The sequence below is a fragment of the Coregonus clupeaformis genome, chromosome 35, assembly GCF_020615455.1.
Source record: "Coregonus clupeaformis isolate EN_2021a chromosome 35, ASM2061545v1, whole genome shotgun sequence".
NCBI classification, from domain to species: Eukaryota; Metazoa; Chordata; class Actinopteri; order Salmoniformes; family Salmonidae; genus Coregonus; species Coregonus clupeaformis.
This window is the reverse complement of record NC_059226.1, coordinates 13,840,426-13,867,596: the sequence shown is the minus strand read 5'-3', so window position 1 is coordinate 13,867,596 and position 27,171 is coordinate 13,840,426. Positions and strand designations below refer to the sequence as shown.

The window sequence follows — 27,171 nt, the reverse complement described above, 5'->3', positions numbered from 1 at the left end:
CGCGCAACATTGTAACCTATGTTTGAGACCAACGCATGGCGGTGGTTGTGTGAGAAGCGCACCAGTATGTCGCACATAACTCGAATGAGATTCACTTTCTATGATCTCTCTTCTTCTCTCAACTCTGATAGACATGAACCTGCAACTCTCATCTCTCCAGCACTTCATTTACTTCCTTATAGAATCATAGCCACGCAAAGTGTTCTGAATGAACTGCAGCACCCCTGATACATTGAAATACATTTGCCAAAGTTATAGAATTACTGCTGTCTGTTCAGAAATAAATGAAATCATTCAGAATAGCCTTCCACACCATGAGAAGGCCTAGAATGTAGCGACAGAGGATCAATAGCTGTGGATTGTTGCCTAATAACAAGGAATAACCTACAGTTGGGAACACGCAGCAAATCTAGGCTGATTCTACGTCATTTTACATGACTGGAGACCTTAGCAGAATATTTTTTTATACCACACAAATTACAGAAATTACAGGCTAAGAATGGACAGAGAGATGCATTAATTTGATCATATTTCTCCAATGCCAAATCAGTGTGTCTTGTTTGCAACGAAACTGTCTCTGTTTGCAAATAATTATGAATCTAAGGATGGTGCTTTCAAAAGTTAGGCCTACCTTTCCACCCCAGACAGAGTAGGCCTACCGACGCAGAAAAATCTAAGCTTAAACTGCTGGCTGCTCTTCTTCCGTGGCTTAACCCAACGAGAGAAGATCACAAGTTTTTCCCTAAAAGCTGTCTAGGTCTAAACATCTTCTATTTAGCAGAAAGTAAATAGCTCAATCAATTGATAGTGACAGAATTAGATTACTTCCCAAGCAGAGTCAAGGTTGTAGCTCAGCCAATGAATGTCATAGAAACTAAACAAAGATATCCCCATATGCATTCGGAGTCACGTCTTTCCCGGGTATTTTACAGCTTGTTTCTAATATAAAGCAAAGTGGACCAAAGCGCTGCTATAGATCACTTTATATAATCGGATCCGGTTTATTTTCTTCTAAATCTTAAGCTAACAAGGGGTAGGCCTATGCTTTTTGAAATTTTCTTTAATAAAAGGTAGGCCTATGGCATGCATACCCTCGCGTACCCCTTCAATTCGAGTCCTGGTTTCAACTTCACTGACGTTGAGTTAGGCTATTTAAAGAGTGAATGGTGGGTGGATAGCAGCCTAGCCTCATTTCATCTGTCAAACAGGTATGCTTACCTCTTACTTCTTAAATAGGAAGAAATAGGCTCCAACACAAAGCCTTCTTGTTGTTAGTGAAGTCAAATTAAAATGAAGACGGTTTAAATGAATTATGCCTACTCGAATTTGCCTACTTTCAGCAACACGAGCTGTCCATTTCCGATTTATTGTGCCGTGGCTACCGCTTCAAGTTTCAGCACCACAATGTAAATTACTCTAATCTGGCTTATTGTGAGGTCAATAACTCTGATAAGTAGCTTCATCATGACATATTGTTTTTTTATTCAAATCAATTATAGTAGTAGCAAGCTACGGTATCAAAGTTGACCTCCGGTCCTCTTACTCATCTTCACGCTCTCCCTCTCAAATTGAACAGAACATAGGCTAGTCCGCACGCACGATATTGAATTTTGGACTAATATAACATTATTTTCGGAAGAAGAAGCCTTTGACTCTCCTCCTGAACTGTCACCATAGGCCTACATAGCACTACTGCCCTGGTTAGGCAGCACACAAAAAATATTTGATCAGCAAGAGAAGAGCAGGCCGGGGCTCAGGGTTGGAATATCCATTGTAGTACGTAATGCAGCATAGTTTATTTACACCAGGGGTGTCAAACTCATTTTAGCTCAGGGGCCACATGGAGGAAAATCTATTCCCAAGTGGGCCGGACCGGAAAAATCATGGTATATATAACTTTTAAAAAAACAACTTCAGATTGTTTTCTTTGTTTTAATACGATCAACATACAACATAAAGCTGGAGCCTGAGGACAGTGTGTCCAAAATAGTACAAGCACAACATCACTATTAATCATAAAACACGTCAAGTTTATTTGAAAATTCTAAAGAAAAAGAACACACAAACACACAATGCCTCAGTGATTAACAGAACTGTTTCACAGATCACAGAACTATATCAGGGTGTCATTTCTCAGGCAGAAATGTAGATAAAAATAATGAAATCCTGTTCCCCAAACAAGTGCAAGAACCACAGAGTCAATAATAGGTTAAATATACAAAAAAATAAAATTAAAAACAATAGCACATCAACATAAAAACATATAAACATAAATCTGAAAGCGTTGCTCAAACTCCCGTAACAGTCCCGTTATTTTATCTTTGAACCGCTTCATGTCTGCCACATGTTGGGTCGCGCACACATTTTTCAGACAGGGGAAGTGAGCTGCATCACCACCGGCAAGTTGCGTCTCCCAATGACAGCTTCAACTTGAAAGAACGTATGCTGTCATAATACTGCGTGACAACTTTGTTGCGCCCTTGCAGCTGTTTGTTCAAGTTATTCAGGTGCTCTGTAACATCCACCATAAATGCAAGGTCCGGCATCCATTCTGCGGAATGAAATTCTAACACTGGTTTGCCCTTTTCTTCCATGAACTGTTCAATTTCTTCTCGTAAATCAAAGAAACGCCTCAGCACAGCACCTCGGCTTAACCATCTTACCTCAGTGTGGTATGGCAGGCCATAGATGTGGTCTTTCTCTCTGAGAAGGCTGTCAAACTGACAGTGATTCAGGCTTCTGGATCGGATGAAATTAACAGTTTGGATGACCACCTTCATGACGTTATCCATCTTTAATGACTTGCAACACAAAGCCTCCTGGTGCAAAATACAGTGAAAAGTCAAAAAATCACGTCCTCCATTTGCAGATTGCACTTTCTCTCTGAACTTTGTCACAACGCCTGCTTTTTTCCCGATCATTGAGGGCGCACCATCTGTAGCCAGGCGTGCAGCGCGGGACCAGTCCACTCCGACCCTGTCCAGAGCGCCGACGAGTGCGGTAAAAATATCAGCTGCTGTCGTTGTATCTGTCATCGGCACCAACTCCACGAACTCCTCGGTGACGGTCAATGTGTCATCAACTCCGCGGATGAAAAAATGGCCAGTTGTGCAACATCTGTAATGTCCGTGCTTTCATCAATTGCAACCCGAAAACGCAATAAATGACTTTACTTTTTGCTTCAACTGGCTGTCCAAATCCACTGAAAGATCGGAAATCCTGTCTGCAACTGTGTTTCTTGTCAGGCTGATATTTGCAAAAGCCTGCCGCTTTTCAGGGCACACAATCTCCGCTGCCTTCATCATGCATGTTTTTACAAATTCACCCTCACTAAATGGTTTTGAAGCCACTGCGATTTCATTAGCAATGAGGTAGCTAGCTTTCACTGCAGCGTCACTGATGTCTCGGCTGTGAGTAAACACAGACTGCTGTTTCTTCAGACCTGCCAACAGTTCATTCACCTTCTCTCATCTCCGCTGTCCTTGAAAGTTGTCATATTTGTCGGCATGAAGACTCACATAGTGGCGACTGAAGGTTATATTCTTTCAGCACTGCAACATGCTCTGAACACACCAAACATACAGCTTTCCCATTCAATTCCGTGATTAAATAGGATGACCATTTTTCTTGGAACACTCTGCACTCTGCGTCCACTTTTCTCTTTTTGACAGAGACATATTGGGGCAATGAGGGTGCCAAAGCACATAATGTTAAAAGTAGAAGCCGTAATAAATATCGCGGGCAAAACAAAGTAGCTCATTGGCTGCACGTGCTTGACCTACTTGCTCTGCCCCGGTATAAACAGTTTGCTTGCTTAACACAATTGCTATTGCGCCATCCAGTGGACGCAATTGGAACAGCAGTTTATTTTATTGAAAAATTGCAGCGCATTTTTATACTTCACAAAAAAAAAATCATCTCGTCATCTCGCGGGCCGGATTAAACCCGTTTGCGGGCCTGATCCGGCCCGCGGGCCGTACGTTTGACACCCCTGATTTACACCATCCCAGCAGTGCAAAAGACTCATGAAGGAAGTACATTTTCTTAGAGATATAACTTTGCTCTGTGCTTCTTTAAGCATACACTTCATATAGCCTAGCATTTAGCCTATAGGCTATGGGTCATTTGGTTGAGACCACTCTAAATAGCATATACAGTGCCTTCGGAAAGTATTCAAACCCCTTGACTTTTTCAACATTTTGTTAGGTTACAGCCTTATTCATAATACCCCATAATGACAAACCAAAAAGAGGTTTAGAAATGTTTGCTAATTTATTAAAAATAAAAACAGGAAATATCACATTTACATAAGTATTCAGACCCTTTACTCAGTACTTTTTTGAAGCACCTTTGACAGCGATTACAGCCTCAAGTCTTCTTGGGTATGACGCTACAAGCTTGGCACACCTGTATTTGGGGAGTTTCTCCCATTCTTCTCTGCAGAGCCTCTCAAGCTCTGTCAGGTTGGATGGGGAGCGTTGCTGCACAGCTATTTTCAGGTCTCTTCAGAGATGTTCGATCGGGTTCAAGTCCGGGCTCTGGCTGGGCCACTCAAGGACATTCAGAGATTTGTCCCAAAGCCACTCCTGCATTGTCTTGGCTGTGTGCTTATGGTCATTGTCCTGTTGGAAGGTGAACCTTTGCCCCAGTCTGAGCTACTGAGTGCTCTGGATCAAGTTTTCATCAAGGATCTCTCTGTACTTTGCTCTGTTCCCAGTCCCAGTCCCTGCCGCTGAATAACATCCCCACAGCATGATGCTTCACCATAGGGATGGTGCCAGGATTCCTCCAGATGTGACGCTTGGCATTCAGGCCAAAGTGTTTAATCTTGTTTCATCAGACCAGAGAATCTTGTTTCTCAGGTCTGAGAGTCTTTAGGTGACTTTCGGCAAACTCCAAGCGAGCTGTCATGTGCCTTTTACTGAGGAGTGGCTTCCGTCTGGCCACTCTACCATAAAGGCCTGATTGGTGGAGTGCTGCAGAGCTGGTTGTCCTTCTGGAAGGTTCTCCCATCTCCACAGAGGAAGTCTAGAGCTCTATCAGAGTGACCATCGGGTTCTTGGTCACCTCCCTATACAAGGCCCTTCTCCCCCGACTGTTCAGTTTGGCCGGGTGGCCAGTTCTAGGAAGAGTCTTGGTGGTTCCAAACTTCTTCCATTTAAGAATGATGGAGGCCATTGTGTTCTTGGGGACCTTCAATGCTGCAGATTTTTTTTTGTGCCCTTCCCCAGATCTGTGCCTCGACACAATCCTGTCTCGGAGCTCTAAAGACAATTCCTTCGACCTCATGGCTTGGTTTTTCCTCTGACATGCACTGTCAACTGTGGGACCTTATATAGACAGGTGTGTGCCTTTCCAAATCATGTCCAATCAATTGAATTTACCACAGGTGGACTCCAATCAAGTTGTAGAAACAGCTCAAGGATGATCAATGGAAACAGTATGCACCTGAGCTCAATTTTGAGTCTCATAGCAAAGGGTCTGAATACATATGTAAATAAGGTATTTCTAAAAACCTGTTTTAATATAATTGAACTTAGCTGAATAAAATAGAAAGGATATTTTTCCCATTACGGAGCAAGTGCGCGTATGAAATGGCTATGTTGAGTGTAAAAGTGATCATTTGAAACAGGTCCTATATGCTAGATTTAGAGTTATTTGGCAACTTTAGTTGTGAATGATACAAACCTTAGAATGTCTTAGAAATCGAAACATAAATGGGCTGCATGGTGCGACTACAGGCTATTGATGATTTGAGAAAGTAGCAAAACAAGTTTGTGCTTTGTTCCTTGCCCCAGGCGGCACAGCTGTTCTCTCATCAAGATATCATATTTCCACCCATCAGACTTATTCTCAATTGAATCTTGTCTTTCGATTTAAAATGGTCCATTATCAGATGGGCAGGAACAGGGGGAGGGGTAAAAAGACATGTCATCTGTATGCACTCGAATAGCGAATGGAGGCCGCGCACTTTCCCACCGGTCCGTTTTTTAGGCTACTTCCGTTTTATAGCGGAGCATGTGCTTAATATGAGTAGTTGAGAAATAAATATAAGAACACTTGTTTCACTCCATGCATCAACCACTGTTTGAGGAGCGTGCTCTTGCTGCCCAACAGGTGATATTCTGCTTTGGGCTCCCCAACCAGAGGAGGACGAAGCTAGCTGTCCTCCGGCTACACCTTGGTGCTACCCCACAGAGTGCTGCTGAGGCTACTGTAGACCTTCTTTGCAAAACATTGTGTTTTAATCAATTATTTGGTGACGTGAATATATTTTGTTTAGTTTTGTATAGGATCCTCCACTGAGCCCTAGGTGTGAATACTTTCCAAAGACACTGTATCTACTGTTCCCTGAAGGAGGGAACAAGGTTAAACATACTATGGGGAGTTAACAACAAATCCTATTCACCTGAAGCAAACTGAAATCACGCCGAACACGCCCAACGGGGCTTCCAGTCTGTTTCTCGGTATAACATACTATGGGGACATACAATCACACTCCAAGCCGGCTCAGAGGGTACCAAACTAGGAGGCCCTTGGCAGCCCAAGCACACACAGGTTCCACCGGCTCTAAAAAGGAGTTACAGAAGCCACCTTTTTCCCTAATACTTACCCGAGAAGCCTGAACTGTCAGAGCCTCATGAGGCTTGAACTGTCAGAGCCCGATATAGGGAACCAGAACCTGCTGCAACTTGGCTGTGCTACTGCAGCCCAAGTCCTAGACCCTATGGTTTCAAGAACAATACTTACCTTGTGAGCCTGAAATGTCAGAACTCGTACAAGGAACCGCAAGTCCAAAACAACAAAACACCTGTCGTGACTTGGTAAAGAGCACATGCGCACTGCATAGCATCGACCAGAGTTGATCAACCATGGCAGCCCGAGGCTCAAACCCACAGGGAAACTGTGGTAACCCGGAGAAATTGCTGCCGTCGACACATACCCCCCATGGATCACTGCCCAACTGGTGGATGATCTCCAGGAACCAGGGTAGTCTGGGCCAACTGGGAGCCACCCAAATCAACAACAGACCCTCCTGACAGACCCTCTCCATGGTGGCCTGAATCAGGTCCACCGGATGAACGTATAGAGCAGGGTCTGAGGCCACTGATACACCAAAGCATCCATTCCCAACGGAGTGCCCAGATCCCTTATTGAGAAGAACAGACGATAATGCACGTTTTCTTGCGATGCGTTAAATCTATATCGGCCCTGCCGAACCGGTCCCATATCTGGGCCACCACCGAGGGGTGCAGTCTCTTCTCTGTAGAGATAGGACCCCCTCCCTTGGAAAGTAGATCCGTACCCATGTTGAGAAATCTGGCCAGAAACTGAATGCGCTGAGCCGGAGTCAAACAACTTTTCTTGTGATTCACAATGAATCCCAGAGACTGAATATGGGAAACCAGCGTGGCAGTGTGGCACTCCACCTGTTCCCTCGACTCCACTATGACCAGCCAATTGTCCAGATAAGCCAATACTCTGATCCCCTGGCACCGCACCGGGGTCAAAGCCGCCTCCACCACCATAGAAAAGGTGCGGGCAATAGGGAGTTGGGGAGGATCTATAGCAAAATATGCATCCTTCAGATCCATGGACATGAACCAAACACTGGGACGCACCTGCTGCAATAGCCAGCAAAGAGTGAGCATTTTGATCTTGCAACCTTGAGGTGCTTGTTTAAAACGCGCAAGTCCAGGATGGGATGCAACGTTCCATCGCTCTTGGGAACTAAGAAGTACCGGCAGTACCAACCACTCTGTACTTGTGACACAAGGACCACCTGAACAGCCTGCTTTTGAAGGAGAGGCTCCTCTCTCAAGACAGGCACTAGGACCTCAGAGACCATTGACGTAATGATGCCACAAAAAGGAGGACACACAGCGAACTGCAGACCATACCCCCTCATCACATGGGGCGGCAGGTAGCTTAGTGGTTAAGAGCGTTGTGCCAGTAACCAAAAGGTCGCTGGTTCTAATCCCTAAGCCGACTAGGTGAAAAATCTGTCGATGTGCCCTTGAGCAAGGCACTTAACCCTAATTGCTCCTGTAAGTCGCTCTGGATAAGAGCGTCTGCTAAATGACTATAAATGTAAATGTAATCACCGTCCTCATCACCCATGGTGAAACTGCGCATGCCCGCCACTGTATGGAGCACGCTGCCAGTCTCCCATACATTATCTCCTGAAGGGGCAGAGCACCACCCTGAGGACTAGAATATATATTTTCTGTCATGCTTGTTTTCATATCCACCACTCTTGACAACCGTGTGTCTGAACGTGGGGAAGGATCTGTGCGTTCTGATAGCCGACCCACACCGGGTTCAGATACCTCAGTAACCAGTAACTTGCCCCCATTGACCGAGCCACTTGGGAGCACTGTTGGCACAGTAAATGCTTGGTGAGGAGGGCCATTAGCCAAACAACCTTGTTGGCAAAACCGACTCTTCCAAATACCTACGCCTGTCCCTCTCTGGAATGCTGAGAACCGGCACTGTTTATTCGGAAGCACCATGCTAGGTAGGATGACACCCCTATCGACTCCGCCCACCAATCTTCCTCACAAAGTTAGCCCGACTCCCAATGGAAGTTGAACCCAGCCGGAGACAATGGTCGCATAAACTGGTCCAAGCCAAGGCCTCCTGAGCGTGTTTTCACCCCAGGCAACAGGACACATGCCCTAGGGAACGGTCGGAGGTTCAAACTTACTCTTACCACTGGCAATCTTACTCAAGCAAGGAAACACTAGCTATACAAGCAGAGCAGAATGTAGTTCACTTTTAGCAAACACAAAAACCGACCCAAAACTCGCAACATCTAGGGAAGGGGTATTCAACTCTTACCCAACGAGGTCCGGAGCCTGCTGGTTTTCTGTTCTGCCTGATAACTAATTGCACCCACCTGGTGTCCCAGGTCTAAATCAGTCCCTGATTTGAAGTGAACAATGAAAAATGCAGTGGAACTGGGATTGAGGTCCAGAGTTGAGTTTGAGGGATCTAGGGGGACGAGTACTCTCTCCCCACTAACAGACACCTAAGTTGGAGCCGAATCTCGTAGCCATTGTTTGGTTGTTGACTCCCCATAGTATGTAATACCGAGTGACCGACTGAAAGGGAACTTTCACATCTAACTCTCACATGTGGAATTGTATTTTAACATATGAAAAACGTTAATATGTGAAAGTGAAAATTCAATTTTCACGTGAAAAACTTTCAAATGTTGTCATGTGTAGTTTCATGGTATCACATGTTAACATTTTGAGGTTTAATTTGTATCATTGGGATCACAGCGCCCCTTGCTGAGCTTCAAATCCCGAACTCAGTGTCACACGCACACACACCCAAACAGGGATTCTAAACTAAGGTGACCATGATCTAAAGTCAGTCTTTTCTCTGGTTAATATTAGGAGTTGGGGAGGGTAGACTGATCCTAGATATGTGCCTAAGGGCAGCTGCTACCCAGAGAGACTCACCCTGGGTGTATCTGGACAGTCTCAGGACATGCTTAGGAGTCATGCTGTCCCCAGGCCTAAGTTCAGCCACCTCCTCATGCTCTACCGCCTTCTCTCCTCCTGAGATGAACCCGTTCCACTCCTCCATGCCCCGTCGTTCTGTCCTCGACTCCGTCTCTTTCTCCTCCTCATCTTCATCCTCCTCCTCTTCTTCTCTACTCTCTGGCGTGGTTCCTTCTCCCTCGTTCTCCATTTGGCCTGCTCTCACTGACAGGTCTTTGCCAATTCCTCTTTATTCCACAATACACTGGTCTGCATGGCTCTCTTTCTACACTGTCTGTGTGGCTTGATGGGATAGGATGGTTGTCCTTCTCACCCGGTGTACAGAGCCAGTGAATTTGTGTGATAATCCATACCTCGCACACCCTCAGTGTCAGTGACTCAAACAGATTAGGTCAATCTCAGGTCGGTAATCTGAGCCAATCCCTAATTAAATACGGACACAGTGGCTACAGGAGGGAAAAACAATAGAGGGAGAGTAGGAGAGTTGAAATGATAGAAAAGAGGAATAAGATGAAAGGGAGAGAAAAGGACGTGATCGACTGAGAGCTTTAGAGGGAAGCAGTTTCTTTTTACTGTTTGTTCAAACAATGTAATTTACGACATTCTGTATGTTTATACATTCATCATCTATGGAAAATAGTTTTACAGATGACCATGATGGTGTTAAAAGATTCCCATAATGTGTACTGGATCATTTATTTGTTAAGCAGGCATTATGAATAATCAGTAGGTTTAAATCACTTCACATTATGAGTAAAGTGTTTGACATCACTGTTGACCTCAATGGCAAAAAACGAGAATGATGGACTTGAATACTATCTGTCTCTTTTCTTGTCCAACGTCCATTTATCACTCTTTGAATCTGCAACCTGTGAAATGAAGTTTAGTCAACAGGAAGCGGGGTGTAGCTCATGTTTTTATTCCAAACTGCCATCTGAGGGGACTGAGCCATGGAGGATGGAGGCGGGGCCATGTCATACCACATCCTGCTCACCCTCCAACCTGCACCTTATAGCTCTGTTGCCATGGTAATCAAACGGACAGTTTCCTCATGTCAACTTAGAGTGGGTGGCTTGTGGTTTGAGGAATCCCATGGGGCCATAGGGCAGGGTGCGATGACGAGAGGCGCCGCAGAAGTGGAAGTCACGGGTAAAGGGGAAGAGGCAGTGAGATGAGATAGCTGGGCAATTAGGTACGTGTACTTTTCTGTTTATTTGCATAGATCTTTTATTATCCATGTTGGGCAGAGTTATTGGTCTCCAATTGTGTGGAATCGCTAGATGTCCAACTTTTCCATTGAGAACTGACAGCTTACTGAGTATGAGACTGAGTGACATTGGGAAGCAGTGGGAGAGTGTTCAAACGTGTGCTACAGTACTACAAGCAGAACAAAGTCATCTGATTAGCTGGATGCCTCTCTCTCATTTTCTCTCGCTCTCTCTCTTTCTTTTTTTCTCATTCTCTTTCTCTCTCCCTCTCTCTAGTACTCTCTCTCTCTCGCCCACTATTTCTATCGTTCTCTGTCCCTCTCTTTCTCGCACACAGACATGATGAGAGTCACTCTGATTTCCCTCGCCATGTGCCTTCCTCGCCTCCTCGCCACTCCTGTCCTCCATTCCACCACTGCGGTTTCACCGAGCGCCACTGAAATCACAACAACATCTCTAGACCTTAGGATCCGCACTACAACGTCAGACCCCCTGAAGCTTCCACTCTCCACAACTGAAAACCACCCTGGTAGGACTAGTGGCACGTTCAACACACAAGTGAAGAAAAGCGCTAGCTTAGCAGCTGTCAACAACTCAAGCAGAACGACTCAAGGAAGAGGCATTCTCAGAACAGGAACTGCCACTTACGTCACCACAGACGGACAGAAGAGCAACAGGCACACAACTGCAGGAGTTTTGAGGAGGGAAACAGAAAGCTACATTCACCATGAGACTCTACCCTTCAGCGGACACACAGCCTCACCCACAACTGACCACCCCAGCACCACCACTCTCCCCGGGGAGGAAGGGACTGAGTATCATGACAGCAGCACCACTGAAACAGCCAGAGAATTTAACACACCAAATTCCATAGAGACATGGGCTGCTGACACCAGTAATGACTCCAGGCTAGCGAAGCCACATTTAGACAGGTCACAAGCAGCAGACCAGCACACTGCTACACAAGGACTAGAGATGGCAAGTGTAGATACTGCATCAGGAGATTACTACACAACACAGAGAGACTTCTTCACAAACACCCCAACTAATAGAGTGACAGGTTTGAACAGAGGTAAACAAAGTAAGGCCAACAGCGTCACAACAACAACAACAACGGTTTCACCCACGTACACATTCACACTTCCTGGTTTGTATGAGCACATTACCGTGACTTACAGGGCTACTGGCTACAAAACACAACCTGACGACACGAGCCAGTCTATGGACAACAAGGACCACACCACAGCCACAGTTTCAATCCCCCATGCTGACAATAGCACAACTCCATATCCCAATGCAAACACATTTACAGATAATGTCACAGACAACTACACAATCACACTTTCATACAGTAATACCACAACCTCTAATAATCGTAACACAACAGTACTTTTGAATAAGAAAACTCATACTCATTCACTCAGACACAACCACACAATCTCAGGCTATGACAACAGGCTGAACAACACAACTGAAAACACTGTGCATGCTCGTCCTGAGTGCGGAGAGGCAGATGAAAGGTCCCCATCGTTGCTTCCTGGCTCTACTAGACTGGTATGTTTCATTGTTCTGTGGGCTCTGGGATTGACTGCTTTGGTCTTCCTTGGTCTCACTGTCTTCCTGTGGGTGCGTTTGTCAGTCCAGAGAGTGAGGGAAAGGAGAGTGAGGAGAGGAGGAGAGAAGGTGTCAGGGGTGGATCTGGAGAACCTGTGGGTTGACCAGATGTCATCGGTGGAGGAGAGGGTGGAATTCTGGTACGCCAACGGCTCCACCATGGGACCTGACCACAAACGGAGCGAGAGAGGGAGGGAGAGAGAGAGGGACAGGGTGAAGGAGAGGGAGAGGAGGGAGCAGCAGAGGCAGAAAGGGAGAGAGTGTGACAACCTGTGGACTCAACCCAAAGTGACACTGGAGGACATCACAGATTTCTGGTATACAAATGGAAGAGCGATACCAGAAGAAACTAAAGACCAAACATTGTTGGAGATGCATATTATTTAGTTTTTTTGTACTACAGTACTACAATTTACCTGGAATTACTTTGGAGAGAAATATTCATCATTATTTTAACAATTCCATGGTAGATTTGAACACTGTAATCCTGACAGAGTTTAAACATTTACAGTATAAATTCATAATCTGTATGTTTTTTTGGCTGTAACAAAAGTATAAGATCTAGATAAGTCTACTGAAAGACAGATTAGGCCTGGGTCTGATCAGAGAGAAAGAAGTGGACAGAGAGAGAGAAAGAGAGAGAGGAATGGAGAGAGAGATTAGAACAACATGTCTAACTGGAAAGAACACTTGAAAAGAGAGTTCCCATTTTAAGACAATTCAGACCTTCTTAGAGTCATATCATCATCGTGTGTCAGACCGCAATGAGGCGAAAGGTGCCATTTCTACAAACACACTGACACAAATACTGTTGACTCCTAATACTGTACATGCACTGTTATTAGGAGCTAGTCAAATAAAAAGGATTGGTGAACTGCACTGGGCGTAAACAACTTAGCTTAATTTATCTGACTGACCACGTTTACATGCACAAAGTATTCCAGGAATTAGTTATATCCTAGTTAAGGTCTTATTTGAGATAAACTGTTTAAAGACACCTTTGATATCCCGCGTACTAGTATCCCTGTATAAACAGAATATTCCTATGTTTATCCATGATACTATGCGAAACTGAGCCTGTACAAACCATGTAAAACAACAGTAAACGGAATAATGCCACAGTATCCTGTCTATGATCAGTATATCCCAGGCATGTTAACTGGGTTTCTCATAACCGGGACACAAGCTTATTCGGGTTATTGTGAACGGGATATGATGTTTATATTCGTCAACTAAAAAACGGAATACTTGAGTATCCCAAATAATAACGGAATATTGCTGTGCATGTGAACATAGTAACTTATCAGGAATAGACTATAGGCCTACCTCATAATTGATAGTGGATCGGGCCATTTGATCAATACTGTATAACTGTACAGTAGAAAATCTATCCTTGTAGAATTTAACACCTGACCAGCTGAAGTTTGACATATAATGTCCCAAGACGTGAGAGACATAATAAAATGGTATTTTCATCATACTCTCTCTACTATGAATTCTCACGTTTTGACAACCTACGCCCTTTGACTGCCCGCCCCACACACACGCACACACAAACACAAACACACACACATACACATGTGCACACACCGTCAACCACAAACACATCCAAGTAGGCCAGTGTGTAGGCGTGCAAACACACCCTGGCTCAAACATTTCAACACACGCAGCTTCTTCTCTTTGTAGGGCCAACTTCTCCTTTTTCCTCGATAAAATAAGCACATGACGCAATAAACAAACTGAAGCTACTCTTTAGTTAGTTGGCATCTCTCCAACCCCACCTATCTCTCTTTTGCAGTTACCGAAACTGTTTTACAAATAATTTGATGCTCTGAGGGGAAGAGATAGAGATAGAGAGAGAAAGGGAGGGGGGAGAGAAAGAAGGGAGTTAACAGGAGGGAGGGAGGGACGGAGGACGAGAGTGAGAGAAAGGTGTTTCGTATATGTACTAGTGCACGAGACGTCATCCACACAGTACAGGAGTTAAAGCCTGTGCCTTTAAGGTGGATTCATAATTTCAACCCAATCGTTTTCTCCAAGCAACATGTCGGTAAGTAAGATTAAAAAATATAATCAAATGACACACATTACATACACCTTAGCCAAATACATTTAAACTCAGTTTTTCACAATTCCTGACATTTAACCCTAGTAAAAATTCCCTGTCTTAGGTCAGTTAGGTTCACCACTTTATTTTAAGAATGTGAAATGTCAGAATAATAGTAGAGAGAATGATTTATTTCAGCTTTTATTTCTTTCATCACATTCCTAGTGGGTCAGAAGTTTACGTACACTCAATTCGTATTTGGTAGCATTGCCTTTAAATTGTTTAACTTGGGTCAAACGTTTCGGGTAGCCTTCCACAATAAGTTGGGTGAATTTTGGCCCATTCCTCCTGACAGAGCTGGTGTAACTGAGTCAGGTTTGTAGGCCTCCTTGCTCGCACATGCTTTTTCAGTTCTGCCCACACATTTTCTATAGGATTGAGGTCAAGGCTTTGTGATGGCCCCTCCAATACCTTGACTTTGTTGTCCTTAAGCCATTTTGCTACAACTGTGGAAGTATGCTTGGGGTCATTGTCCATTTGGAAGACCCATTTGCGACCAAGCTTTAACTTCCTGACTGATGTCTTGAGATGTTGCTTCAATATATCCACATAATTTTCCTTCCTCATGATGCCATCTATTTTGTGAAGTGCACCAGTCCCTCCTGCAGCAAAGCACCCCCACAGCATGATGCTGCCACCCCCGTGCTTCATGGTTGGGATGGTGTTCTTCGGCTTGCTAGCATCCCCCTTTTTCCTCCAAATATAAAGATGGTCATTATGGCCAAACAGTTCTATTTTTGTTTCATCAGACCAGAGGACATTTCTCCAAAAAGTACCATCTTTGTCCCCATGTGCAGTTACAAACCGTAGTCTGGCTTTTTTATGGCGGTTTTGGAGCAGTGGCTTCTTCCTTGCTGAGCGGCCTTTCAGGTTATGTCGATATAGGATTCGTTTTACTGTGGATATAGATACTTTTGTACCTGTTTCCTCCAGCATCTTCACAAGGTCCTTTGCTGTTGTTCTGGGATTGATTTGCACTTTTCGCACCAAAGTACATTAATCTCTAAGAGACAGAACGTGTCTCCTTCCTGAGCGGGATGACGGCTGCGTTGTCCCATGGTGTTTATACTTGCATACTATTGTTTGTACAGATGAACGTGGTACCTTCAGGCGTTTGGAAATTGCTCCCAAGGATGAACCAGACTTGTGGAGGTTTACAAAAAAAAATTCTGAGGTCTTGGCTGATTTTTATTTATTTTCCCAGGATGTCAAGCAAACAGGCACTGAGTTTGAAGGTAGGCCTTGAAATACATCCACAGGGACACCTCCAATTGACTCAAATTATGTAAATTAGCCTATCAGAAGCTTCTAAAGCCATGACAATATTTTCTGGAATCTTTCAAGCTGTTTAAAGGCACAGTCAACTTAGTGTATGTAAACTTCTGACCCACTGGAATTGTGATACAGTGAATTATAAGTGAAATAATCTGTGTGTAAACAATTGTTGGAAAAATTACTTGTGTCATGCTCAAAGTAGATGTCCTAACCGACTTGCCAAAACTATAGTTTGTTAACAAGAAATTTGTGGAGTGGTTGAAAAACGAGTTATAATGACTCCAACCTCATTATAAACTTCCGACTTCAACTGTATGTCTGATCTAAACTGATCTGGATAATAATAGACAGATTATGGCTTTGTGACGGTGACTGTTTGAGGAGGCAAGAAAAAGGAGGGAGAGATCTTTCGAAAATACAATCAGATGTACTTTCATAGGCTTGTGTTAAATGTACTGACATGCTCTTGTAGTAAGAGGGACCTCCAAATGTATCGCTTCATAATTATTTTTAAATGCATTTTTAAATGCTATTTTCTTTAAATACGTTTTTTTTAATCAATCGGTCTTTGAGTCTTCATCTAATATCATTTTCTTTTTTATTATTATTTTTAAGACAGGCCAACTTACTTTTAGACCCCCCCACAATTATATTATAAATAACAGTCAAATGGATGGTGACATCGTGGACAAGAATAAACAAGAAGAAGTAGTGTTGGTAACGTCAATAATTTTCAGGTGTGTACTAAGCAAGCATTTTACATCTACAGCGGTCCAGACAGTGGATGCTGTGAGGAGTACGTGTGGGAATGTACGCATAAAATAACCTCTCCATTCCGTCTTCCATTTCTTCCTTTACCCTACAATCTGTCCTTTTCTCTATAGGTCTCATGCTTTTTTGGGTTCACCGTTGCTGCAATCTCTCACGCTGCACTTGAAATAGACAGCTGATATACAGAAAAGTAGAGTGGCGTGCAGGGGAGGAGGAAAGCGGAAGGACGAGAGAGGAAGAGAAGGGTTGTGTCTTTCCGGCCTATTTGCACCCAAGTACAGCCTAGTGAACCACAAGCCCAGCAACCAGGACAGACAGCAAGAGAACAAAGTCAAACCATCGATTATTAACAAGAGCATTAACAAGAGCAAGGCCTGAACGAAAGGGAAATTCCGAGAGCAGTGAAGATCAAAGCCTGACACTCAATCGTAGTCAAACCAAGAACCCCGGTGGCTGATGACGGATTCTAGAATGTACATTTTTCTGCTCTAGTCTTGTAAAACAAACTTCCAATACCTTTCAAGCCACAACGCTGTCGCTGACTCACCTCAGAGAGAGGAAGACAAACGTAATCTGAGAGAGATCAGCAAAACCCTTCAGGGACGGTTGACCTCTGTGACCCCTCTCAGTTCTTGCCCAGTATGGAGCGGATACGGCTGATGCTCGGGGCTCTGCTCCTCTCCCTTTCTCTGCCCAGTCTCCCTGCCCAAGATAATGTCACCGTCACCGTACCTGAGAATGTCACCATGGCAGCACCTACTACTGAGGACGTCACGATTGCAGCCTCTACACCTGAGACCACCATCGAGACAATGACTTTTCATTCGGTCGTCGCCACGGCACAGCCCGCCACTGAAATCATCACCCCAGTAACTTCTGTTCCAGTACATACCACTGATCCCATCACTATGGTAATAACAGACCCTGAGACCACCACCGGTCAGGTGAGACCTCCAAATTCTACTTCAGAGGCTGAGACGATGACACCTTCCCATGTGACCACTGAAGGGCCTGTAGATACGACCACTCCGCCTGGCCCTAAACCCACACTCTCCCAAGACGTCCTGATGACCGCCTCTTATCTCCCAACCACTTCCCAGGACCACCTGACTTCTGTTATCCCAGTCTGGCCACTCCACACCACCCCTCGTCTGACAGAGGACTCCTCTCCTACACCTGAACCTATCCACACTGCCTCAGAGAGTACTGCCAGCCACACAGAGGGACTTACCACTGCACCTGCCTCCCCATCGGTCAACGCCGCTCCCGGCCATGCCACGACCCCCACTACCACCCACACCTCCACCTCCACAGATCCAGACTCTACAGTGGCCGAGGTCGTGGTGGAGCCAGGTCAGCCCAACTTGTTCTGGGTCATCATCGTTGCTCTCCTGGTTGGGGTTATATGCACCGGCATAGTCTACTGCGTATGTCTGATCGTCAGACGAAAGAAGCAGAGCCGCACCGTGAACTTTGAGTCCAGCTTCCGGAACGGGACGAGTTCCAAGCGGAAGAAAGGGGCGGAGGAAGACGCCTGGGCTGGGCCAGTGAAGTTAGGGGGCGGGGACAGGGAGGAGGGTGAGGGCGGGGAGGAGGGAGGGAGCCCAGAGGACAACAAGACAGAGGGGGCTGGAACGGATGTGGTGCTGAGCACATTCATAGCCAAAGAGACTGAGGAAGAGAGGGGTGGGCCTGATGGGGGAGTAGGAGTGGCTGGGAGCAAGGAGGTGGAGAAATGGGAGGAGGAGGAGCCTCTGCTGTACATTGATGAGGGAGTGTAGGAGGGGCTAGAGAGGATAGCTGCTCCTTCACTCTCAAAATCTAACTCTGAGAAAAAGAGAGGAGGGGGGCAACGGAGAGGGGGAAAGTGAAAAAGAAATGGAGAGGGGAGAAGGGAGAAGGGAATGGACAGAAATAAAATGAGAGTGAGAGAGGGGAGCAGAATGGAGGAGCTGCATACTGTCTAACCACTGCAGTTTAAAAATAGAACAGTGTTCCAGGAAGGTTTTTCTAGGTGATAATTGTAAAAGTGTTTGATATTTTTGTACTACTGAAAAGGCCTTTGACATTGTATGTATGTTCTGTCAACATAACATGGTTTTACCCGTTGTATTTTGTGTGGTGCTTTTTCTTAATCGTTTTTTTGTTTAATAAAGTTTTAGGATGTGCAGAGAGCATGTTCTAGAATGAAGTTGTTGAACGTGACTGAATGAATACTTTTTGCTTAACAATTTGCAGTCTTCAAATTCACTTTATTTCTGGAACTGCTTGAATCAATAGCACTCAATTCATAGGGGTGAATCTTAACTTCTACTAAGTCGAATTTTCACTTAGTCTCCCATTGACATCAATGCATGATTAAGTGAATATTCAACTTCAGTGGAAGTTAGGATTTGTCCCATAGTTTAGGCTTTGTTTACTTGATTTGATATGTGTTGCTGATTATGGCCACTAGGTCGTGCCCTTTCCCTATCTTTATGATCAGAGAACAGTTAAACTATGTGACCTGCAGTAAAGAGCGTGGTGACACACAGGTCTTCTGTTCTACTGGCCTGCTTTTTCTCAGTTGCATCTGTTGCAAACATCTAGCAGAAAAACAACAGGTACCTCAAGCAGAGATCAAACACAGTTTTTCAGTCAAAAAACGAAGTCAGGGAAAACCCTCTGATGTGATCACACATGAAATCTAGAGATACAACAACCGCTTTTACTAAGATTGATCACTGTAAAGGCAATGTCTTTGGTAGGAAATGTTATGTGTGTAAGCCAAATGTTCAATTTTATCCTGGTCAAAACTCCACTACACCCCTCAACCTCCCTCGACCAAATGTTCAGGAAGGGGAGGAAGTGCGTGTGTGTGTGTGTTGGGGGAGGGGGAGGGGGGAGGGGGGTGTATACAACAGAATCAGAGGAAATAGAAGAGAAAAAATCTACAACTATGGCAAACAAATGCCTGAAATGTCTCTCTGCTCTGCTGAATAGGATAATCTTACAGAGAATGTTTCTTAGAGAGAGAGAGAGAGAGAGAGAGAGAGAGAGAGAGAGAGAGAGAGAGAGAGAGAGAGAGAGGGATAGAGAGAGATATGTGGTGAGTAAGGGGACGGGATGAGGAGGAGGAAGGAGCGGTGGAGGAGGAACGGCAAAAAATTATGAGGGGAGGAGGGAGAGCAAGAGAGAGAGAGAGAGAGAGAGAGAGAGAGAGAGAGAGAGAGAGAGAAATAAGAGTGGCAACAACAGTCACATCTGGAAGTTATTGGAAAGTAGAGAGAGCAAGGGAGAGAAAGAAAGATAACTATTGTAATAGAAAAGATAGAAGAGTCAGAGGCAGAAAGGATGAACAAACTCTAGATGTAGGGATAGACTTATTAAACGTATCAACTGAGCTAGAGATTTACGGGAGGACAGAGTTTATCTAAAAGTTGACAAGAATTCTACAGTGGACAGAGAGAAAGGAACAGAGGAAACGAAAGAGAGAAAAAAGAAAGAAAGAAAGAAACTGGAATTCTATCATAAGAACAATCCATACCAAGAGGGGAGGATGACAAAGAGGTAAAACTCAAATGTAGCTTTCTAATCTGGAGGACCGTTCAAAACAGAACAAAGCATCTGTTATTGAAATTAAATCAACTCGCCAAAGGAGAAGAGTCAAGAGAACAAAAGAGGAGTCCCCTAGTCTGGAATTCTTCTACTCATTTGTCTGTCTATCAAGCCTGTGAGCCAACCGTCAGACAGGTACAGTAGGCTTCATTAACATACACACACACACACATATGTTAAAGGTCTTAGCCATTGCTGATATGCCTTGTCTGTGTGCATGAATCCTAGTAATGGCACATATTGATTAATGATAAATTGGTTGTGTAAGACTGAGGCTAATTTATATTTCATATAATTTACATCAGAACTTAAGCCAAAGTAGTTATTTTCTTCTTCAGTAGGTCTGCCTCCAGTTATGTCCATTCTAAGTGTTGAACAAGTAAAATGCATTTGCATTGTTCACACTACTAACATCAATGTCGTTTTTCTTGATCAAGAATTGTTCCCCATTTTGAAAGACCGCCTCTTATTGTACATCTATTAACAAAAGAAGCACTCCTCTGTTTCATTCTGTTCTAAGTATTTTGAAGTCTATTCTACCACACTATTCTGCCCTCTGGCATCAGCATGCCTTTAGAATGAGCTCTACTTCCAGTCGTGTTATGAGTCATGTTTATCCTGTCTGTGGCTGGTCATGGTAACCTTCCACGACCGCCCCACATGAGTTCAATTAGCACGCACACACACACACACAATTAGCAGTCCAGCAGGAGAAGGGAGGTTCCTTCCTGTCCGCTCCGACAAGCTGACTTCCTGTGTGTGGAACAGGTCACTAGATTCCACCACAGTGACTGTGTGACTTATTAGACCCCCTCCGGAACACAGGCTAGGGAACAAGTCCACCATACACACTGTACTGGCTGGCTAAGAACACTACAACCCCCCCACACACACACACACACACACACACACAACTAACCACAGACACACCATATAAATACCTTTACAAGTAAACTAACCACAATATACAAAACCATCTGCCACCACAACCACACCTCGAATGTGCTGTATGCCCAAGGTATACTTGAGTAGAATTAAGTAGATTAAACTTCTCAAGTCTTGTCTTGAACTTGTTATAACCGAATTAGCTTGAACTTGATATTAGTATATCGAATACTTTGTTCTCTCTCTGTCAGGATGTCAGCCTCTCGGAGGTGCCTGTGCTGCGTGAAATACCTCATGTTCGTCTTCAACCTCATCTTCTGGGTCAGTACCTTTACATCTCTGTCCTTTGGTATGCCTCAGTCATTTAAATTAATTACATACAGTACGGTACACCCATTGATTGAATCTTGAAGAATATAGCTTACCAAACAAAGTGGGAGGGTCAGGCTATTGAAATCACAGATTGGGCTTTTAAGCTCCAATTCCAGTTCTGATCTGTTTCTGGTCTTTGTCTAGTCCTGTTTGTGTGGTTCTATTACGGTGTTATTCTAGCTCTCTGCTTGTCCTGTTCTGGCTCAGTGCTGGTCTGTTTTGGTCTATTCCATTCTACATACTTACATAACATAAGAGATTGTAAATTCTGGTCTTAAACTAGTCTGATTCCACTCTGGCCTTGTTCTAGTTTTGTACTGGTTTTTCTGTGGTCCTGTGTCTTTTATGGTGAAGTTTGGTCTCTTTATTTGTCTCCCAAATTAATATATTTGTGATTCCAGATAAACGTGAATACGACCTTAGGCTGGGGAACAAGTTCACCATGCACCACATGTCATTTACAGTATTGGCTAACAACACTAGGAATTAGATACAAACTCTGAATTAGATGTCATAACGGGCCATGGAGTAAAACATTTTTTTAAAGGGTCACAAAGTGGAAAAACACATGATAAAGCCTCTGGTTGGCGCCACCAAGACATAAAACTACACTACAATAACTCTGGACATATGTTAGTTGGTAGGAACATATGGAGACACGCTCAACAGTAAGACTCCTGCCAAATCTCTACTTATGTAGGTCAAGCAGGCAGCATTGATGATTTCGCTCTGTTTTAGCTTTTTATAACACAGGGTAGCCTGGTCCCATCTGTAAGTGCTTTTACACATGTAAACACATACAGATCTGGGACCAGTCATAACTTGGTACCTTTCCTATGTCCTTCTAACTATGGAGGCAACTATTTCTGACAGTTCACTCGAAAATATAAGTTTGTCCGACAAATAGATTACTTTTGAGGACTGAAAACATGGGTCAAACTTTGATTTTGGAATGAACTACCACTTTACGTATTGGGATTCACCCTAAGTCACCTTTTGTGTCTCCTGTCTCCTCTGTAGCTGGGAGGGTGTGGCCTGTTTGGAGTGGGAGTGTGGCTATCATTCACCCAGTCCGAGTTCTCCTCCCTCCCGCTGTCTTTTCCCTCACTCTCCGCAGCAAACCTACTTCTGGTCGCTGGGGGCGTCACCATGGTGACAGGCTTCCTGGGTTGCCTTGGCGCCCTGAAGGAGCAGCGTTGCCTGCTGATGACGGTGAGTCCCCATGACATCACAAAACATGGGTCAACCTCAACCATGTTAAATACCTTTACAAGTCAACTCACCACAACACACAAAACCACATACACACGCACAGGTCCAAAGGATGAAATATCTCTTCTAACCCATCCCTCTCTCCCATCTCTCTGTCTTTCCCATCCCCCTCTCTCCCTCCCTCCCTCCCCACAGTTCTTTGTAATCCTTTTGCTCCTAGTCTTGACAGAGGTGACTCTAACCCTGGTCCTCCATATCTTTCACAACGAGGTGAGTCCAGTCTACCATCCATCTACAACCCTCCTCGCCACTCACAAAGATCCAGTTTCACCCACTAATGTTTAACAACCCCAAAAGGGGGTCATTAGTAAAGTTTTACCACTATATTATAACTAAATGAACAACCAGTGTAAAAAACGATATACCGACACAGAGGTTGAGGCAGAAGACAAAGAGGTGATACAGTCATCTACATTCTAGAAGTCTTCTGTACATCTACATTATCCACTACATCTGTCTCATATGCTGCAACTATATCAAGGCCCACACTTCACATCCTTCTCTCTCTCTTTCTCTCTCCCTCTCCATCCCTTCTTTCAGCTGGACACAAAAGCGCAGGATGAGTTAAAGGAGGGGATGAAGGATTACTTGACAGACGAAGGACTGAAGAAGTCATGGGACAATGTGCAGAAAATGGTAGAGGGGGGATGGGGGTTAGGGGAAACCCACCAATCCCTAGTCTGTCACCTTATATGGTCCCTGTGTCTGTTCCGTGTATGTTTAGTGGATTTAGTGATAAATCACTTAAACTGACTGACGGTGATAGTAAGAACTTACACTGAGTACACAAAACATTAAGAACACAGGCTCTTTCCATGACATAGACTGACCAGGGGAATCCAGGTGAAACTCATTATTAGGAAGGTGTTCCTAATGTTTGGTATACTCAGTGTATGTAATTGGGTTGCCAAATCTATATTGTCCACAAATCAATTGAACTGTGCTGTTGCCCTCTGCTTGTTCATTGTTGTCAGTTTACAACAGGTTAAGGGCCCAATTCAATTCTGCATAGTAGTTGTTTTGGCGATGTTAGAGGTGTAACTGCATTAGAGCTGTCAAATCCACAAGCAACCCCTCCCTGTTTTTCATCTGGTCATTCAGTACAGCACAGTTTCCTTTCAATTTCACGTTCTATTACGTTTTGTGTACTGCACGCATCCCAGCTATGCGGGTGTAGGCTATCCCGGCCTTAGTGATCATTAAAGGGCCAATCCGCAGTTTTTGATTTTTGGAAATCAGCTAACTTCCTGCATTTCAACACATTTTGCCATGGTGCAGAGTGAAACGTTTGCAGTTTTATAATGCTATTCTACACATTTTGTCTTGAGGCTAAGAGAAAATGTTGCTGTTTTATAGCTCTCCACTGGCCATGTTGGTTCAACGTAATTTCATTGAAATGACAGGGAAACAACGTTGATTCAACCAGTGTGTGCCCAGTGGGCCATCTCATGCTTTTGTTCACATTTTGCCATGAGGCTGAGAGAAAATTGTGCAGTTTTACAGCTAATTTTCTGCAATTCTACACATTTTGCTATCATATGCTATCTGGGGGCCCCCCGACCTCCAGGGGGGCCCCAAAACCCCCAAAATAAAAAATAAAAAACGTTTTTGAGGGGGGTTGGGCACGTGCCCTGGATGCCCGTTCGGTAATCCGGCCCTGTCCCCTCTCCTGTTTCAGGAAAAAGCTGAAGGATGGGCTGGAGAAACGTAACCACTCTCAAATTCATAGACAGAGCTATGGATGCCAGAGGGTTGTCCTACGAAGCACGCTAGATCTACTCAGGGTTTTCTAAAGCTAACCAGCTTCAGTTAGCTTCACATTGCAGGTCAAGCTTCATCCATACTACAATGGTGGATATTGCTCATCCGGCTGCCACTAACTCTGGCAGGCTTGTAACTGCGCGTGCATGACGCAAATGGCTAGTCGAACACCCAACTCTTCATTGATCAATGCTGAAACATCAATCCATGGGCGAGTCAGTGCCACATTTTCAATTGTGCCGAAATCAAAATGAATAGTTATCTTGCAAATTCAGCAGTGTGAAATAGGCTTTTAGAAGTGCCGTTATTTTATTACTTATTGTTAATGCAGTCTTTGGTGTGCTTATCAATGCACAAACTCCTTTTTTCCCACTCCTATCAATATTAATTTATAAAGTCATACAAAAGTGTTACATTTCGTGAAGTTGCGTTCTGTCATTACTAAATGTGTAATGTGATATTTCAACCAAACATTTTTACATAAAACACTTTTAATAAATAAAATATTTAATCAGTCGACTTCCTCAAATTAGCCGTGAGTTAGCCTGTCCCGGAGCTGGTTAGTTCTGAAGGATTTGTTGTCATAGAAATGTACCTGCCTAAAAGGTGAGCCACGTTCGTTTGACCGGTTATACCTAGTTGAACTCAGAGTTGACCTAAGTTACCTCCAAACTTCTCAAACCTGCTTCGTAGGATACCCCTCGGAGCTGACCATCCATTGTTTTACTTTGTTTACAAACATTGGAGTAAAACAAGCTTATTGGGTGGTTCTGGTGGGGTACGACAGTTGAACTAAGCTCATGAGGCATTTATAAGTTATATTCTTCAAGAATCAATGGCTACACATCATTCATTTATATGTCCAAAAATGGATGTAGCACTTGCAGATTGTCCCTTTAAAGGGACCTTACTTAACCAGAGTCAGCATGCTACTGTAGCTGTTCCAGCCATTGTGCGAACACTAGTTGACATTGGCTCCCGAAACTACCTCTAACTTCCTTAATACTGGACACAGAGACATAAAGTGTCCATGAGTTCATCTGACTCTGCGTAAGTAGAATAAGGGCCAACATCTGGCACAATCCCTTTAAATATCCTTGATTGGCTAGAAAGTTCCGTCATGTACACACAGTATCAGTGAGTCTGAGCAGTTGCTGATCCAGGGACACATTTTTTAGGGACACGCTCAGGGACACATTTTCAAACAAACAAACTAACAATCTGACAGAGCGAGTCAGAGACCAACAGAGATAATAACAAATATGCATTATTTGTTTCTTAGTTCAAGTGCTGTGGCGTGACCAACAAAACAGATTGGTACCTCGTGATCAACGGAACGCTCCCCTTTTCCTGCTGCTCCGGTGGGATGGACCAATGTGTTGAAGGATGGATCGAGGTCAGACCACTTTTCAAATGTAGGGGGGGATGGGGAGGAGGGAGAGTCAGGGGAGTCGAGGTTCAACAGCCTGCGCACAAGACATTTCCCAGCTGCCTACATGTCTTGCTAACAGAGTCCAGATGTGCGTGTGCGCTCACACTTACAAGAATGTAAAGAATGACCCTGACTGTGACAATACAATTTATTTTCTCGACTGCGTTCTTTATTGCTCTCCTTCTCGCTCACATCTGTCCTCCACTCTTCTCCCCCCTACCCAACCCCCATCTCCCTCTCTGTCCCCCACCTCCCCCCTCCTCTACTGCTCCTTTGCCCTTTTCTCTTCCCCTTTGTCCTCGTCCCTTTCCGTCGTTTCCTCCTCCTCTTCCCTCTCTCAGCCATGTTATCAGAAGGCCAGACAGTGGCTCCTGGACAACATTCTCTCTGTCCTGGTGTTTGGAGTCTGCATTGGCATTGTCCAGGTAACTACCACATATTAATAGATCAATCAATGAATCTCAATAAGCCAGGCTTGTATTCCACCAAACAGAATCATTGTTTGTCAACTAAATTTGATAAACACCCAGATTGAACTTAACTTACATGTTTATAAAGAAAGCTTGAATCTGGGTTATTGAGAATATTGAGTCTGTTGTGCCATATCTAAACTCAATAAACTAAGAAATATGAGCTCTCAGTGAACTAAGAAATATGAGCTCGCTCAATAAACTAAGAAATATGAGCTCAAAACATTGAGTTAAAACATTTAGGAAAGTTATCTGGCAAATAATTCACTTTATATGGTTTTGTGAAATATAGGTCACCATTTTTCTAACTCAAATACATTCTCTTGTCGTTTCAGATCCTGGCCCTGATTTTCTCCCTCCTGATGTACTGCCAAATCCTCCGTGCTGAGAAGTACCTGGATTGATCTGGGACTGGTCCTTCACAGACAGGAGAGGCTGAATGAGAGACTCCCTAGCTGGCACAGAAAGCTCATGTAACGTTCCCTATATGTTTAAAAGTGAGCCTTACCAAAGCAAATAAAATGTAAATCCATTGTCATTTGTATGCATGTGAAGTGGTAGTTGTTGTGAACTTGCACATTTTGTAAAATACACTTAACCAAATGTACGAATCTCTGATTATGAATGTGGTAATAGTTGAAACTTGTTTTCCATATTGTGCGTATGAGGTGTTGTCGGTATGAATTCACTTCTCTTATAGTTTTGAGACAAGCGTAAGCTTTCATATACTTATTCAGTCCAATAAACAACTGAAGAGGTCATTGACTTGCAACAGGGTTCATCATTCTAATGAAATATAGATCACATATCATTATAAATGGACTTTCAAAGTATGCTATTAAATTATGATCTCCAGTCATAACACCAAGTAATGAAACCCAAACCAAAACAATGA

At 44.0% G+C, this 27,171-nt stretch overlaps 3 protein-coding genes across 5 annotated transcripts; all 3 read left to right on the top strand.

The window, feature by feature from the left end:
- Positions 1-10,295: 10,295 nt before the first annotated feature.
- Positions 10,296-13,814, top strand: si:ch73-248e21.5 (A-agglutinin anchorage subunit). 2 transcript variants are annotated; one of them, XM_045210857.1, is made up of 2 exons: positions 10,296-10,704; positions 11,058-13,814. In XM_045210857.1, the coding sequence occupies exon 2, from the start codon at positions 11,060-11,062 to the stop codon at positions 12,719-12,721; it is 1,662 nt and encodes a 553-aa protein (XP_045066792.1). In that variant the 5' UTR covers positions 10,296-10,704; positions 11,058-11,059; the 3' UTR covers positions 12,722-13,814. The 2 variants fall into 2 exon arrangements, with proteins under 2 accessions (XP_045066792.1, XP_045066791.1); XM_045210856.1 differs by having other exon boundaries at positions 10,997-13,814.
- A 246-nt stretch (positions 13,815-14,060) lies between these two features.
- Positions 14,061-18,687, top strand: LOC123482601 (mucin-5AC-like). 2 transcript variants are annotated; one of them, XM_045210858.1, is made up of 2 exons: positions 14,061-14,384; positions 16,601-18,687. In XM_045210858.1, exon 2 carries the CDS (start codon positions 17,129-17,131, stop codon positions 18,266-18,268), a length of 1,140 nt encoding a protein of 379 aa, XP_045066793.1. In that variant the 5' UTR covers positions 14,061-14,384; positions 16,601-17,128; the 3' UTR covers positions 18,269-18,687. The 2 variants fall into 2 exon arrangements, with proteins under 2 accessions (XP_045066793.1, XP_045066794.1); XM_045210859.1 differs by lacking the exon at positions 14,061-14,384 and adding an exon at positions 16,367-16,453.
- Positions 18,688-19,684: 997 nt separating this feature from the next.
- Positions 19,685-26,883, top strand: tspan4b (tetraspanin 4b). The gene is made up of 8 exons (XM_045210855.1): positions 19,685-20,219; positions 21,221-21,290; positions 22,362-22,553; positions 22,749-22,823; positions 23,154-23,249; positions 25,657-25,770; positions 26,148-26,231; positions 26,612-26,883. Exons 2-8 carry the CDS (start codon positions 21,222-21,224, stop codon positions 26,678-26,680), a joined length of 699 nt encoding a protein of 232 aa, XP_045066790.1. The 5' UTR covers positions 19,685-20,219; position 21,221; the 3' UTR covers positions 26,681-26,883.
- The last annotated feature ends 288 nt before the right edge of the window (positions 26,884-27,171 follow it).

Excerpts from the sequence above, each read along its gene's own strand:
- si:ch73-248e21.5 (XM_045210857.1), top strand. The coding sequence starts at position 11,060 with ATGATGAGAGTCACTCTGATTTCCCTCGCCATGTGCCTTCCTCGCCTC.
- LOC123482601 (XM_045210858.1), top strand. The coding sequence starts at position 17,129 with ATGGAGCGGATACGGCTGATGCTCGGGGCTCTGCTCCTCTCCCTTTCT.
- tspan4b (XM_045210855.1), top strand. The coding sequence starts at position 21,222 with ATGTCAGCCTCTCGGAGGTGCCTGTGCTGCGTGAAATACCTCATGTTC. Across the intron at positions 21,291-22,361 it reads TCTTCAACCTCATCTTCTGG|CTGGGAGGGTGTGGCCTGTT; the intron begins GTCAGTACCTTT and ends TCTCCTCTGTAG. Across the intron at positions 25,771-26,147 it reads GTGTTGAAGGATGGATCGAG|CCATGTTATCAGAAGGCCAG; the intron begins GTCAGACCACTT and ends TCCCTCTCTCAG.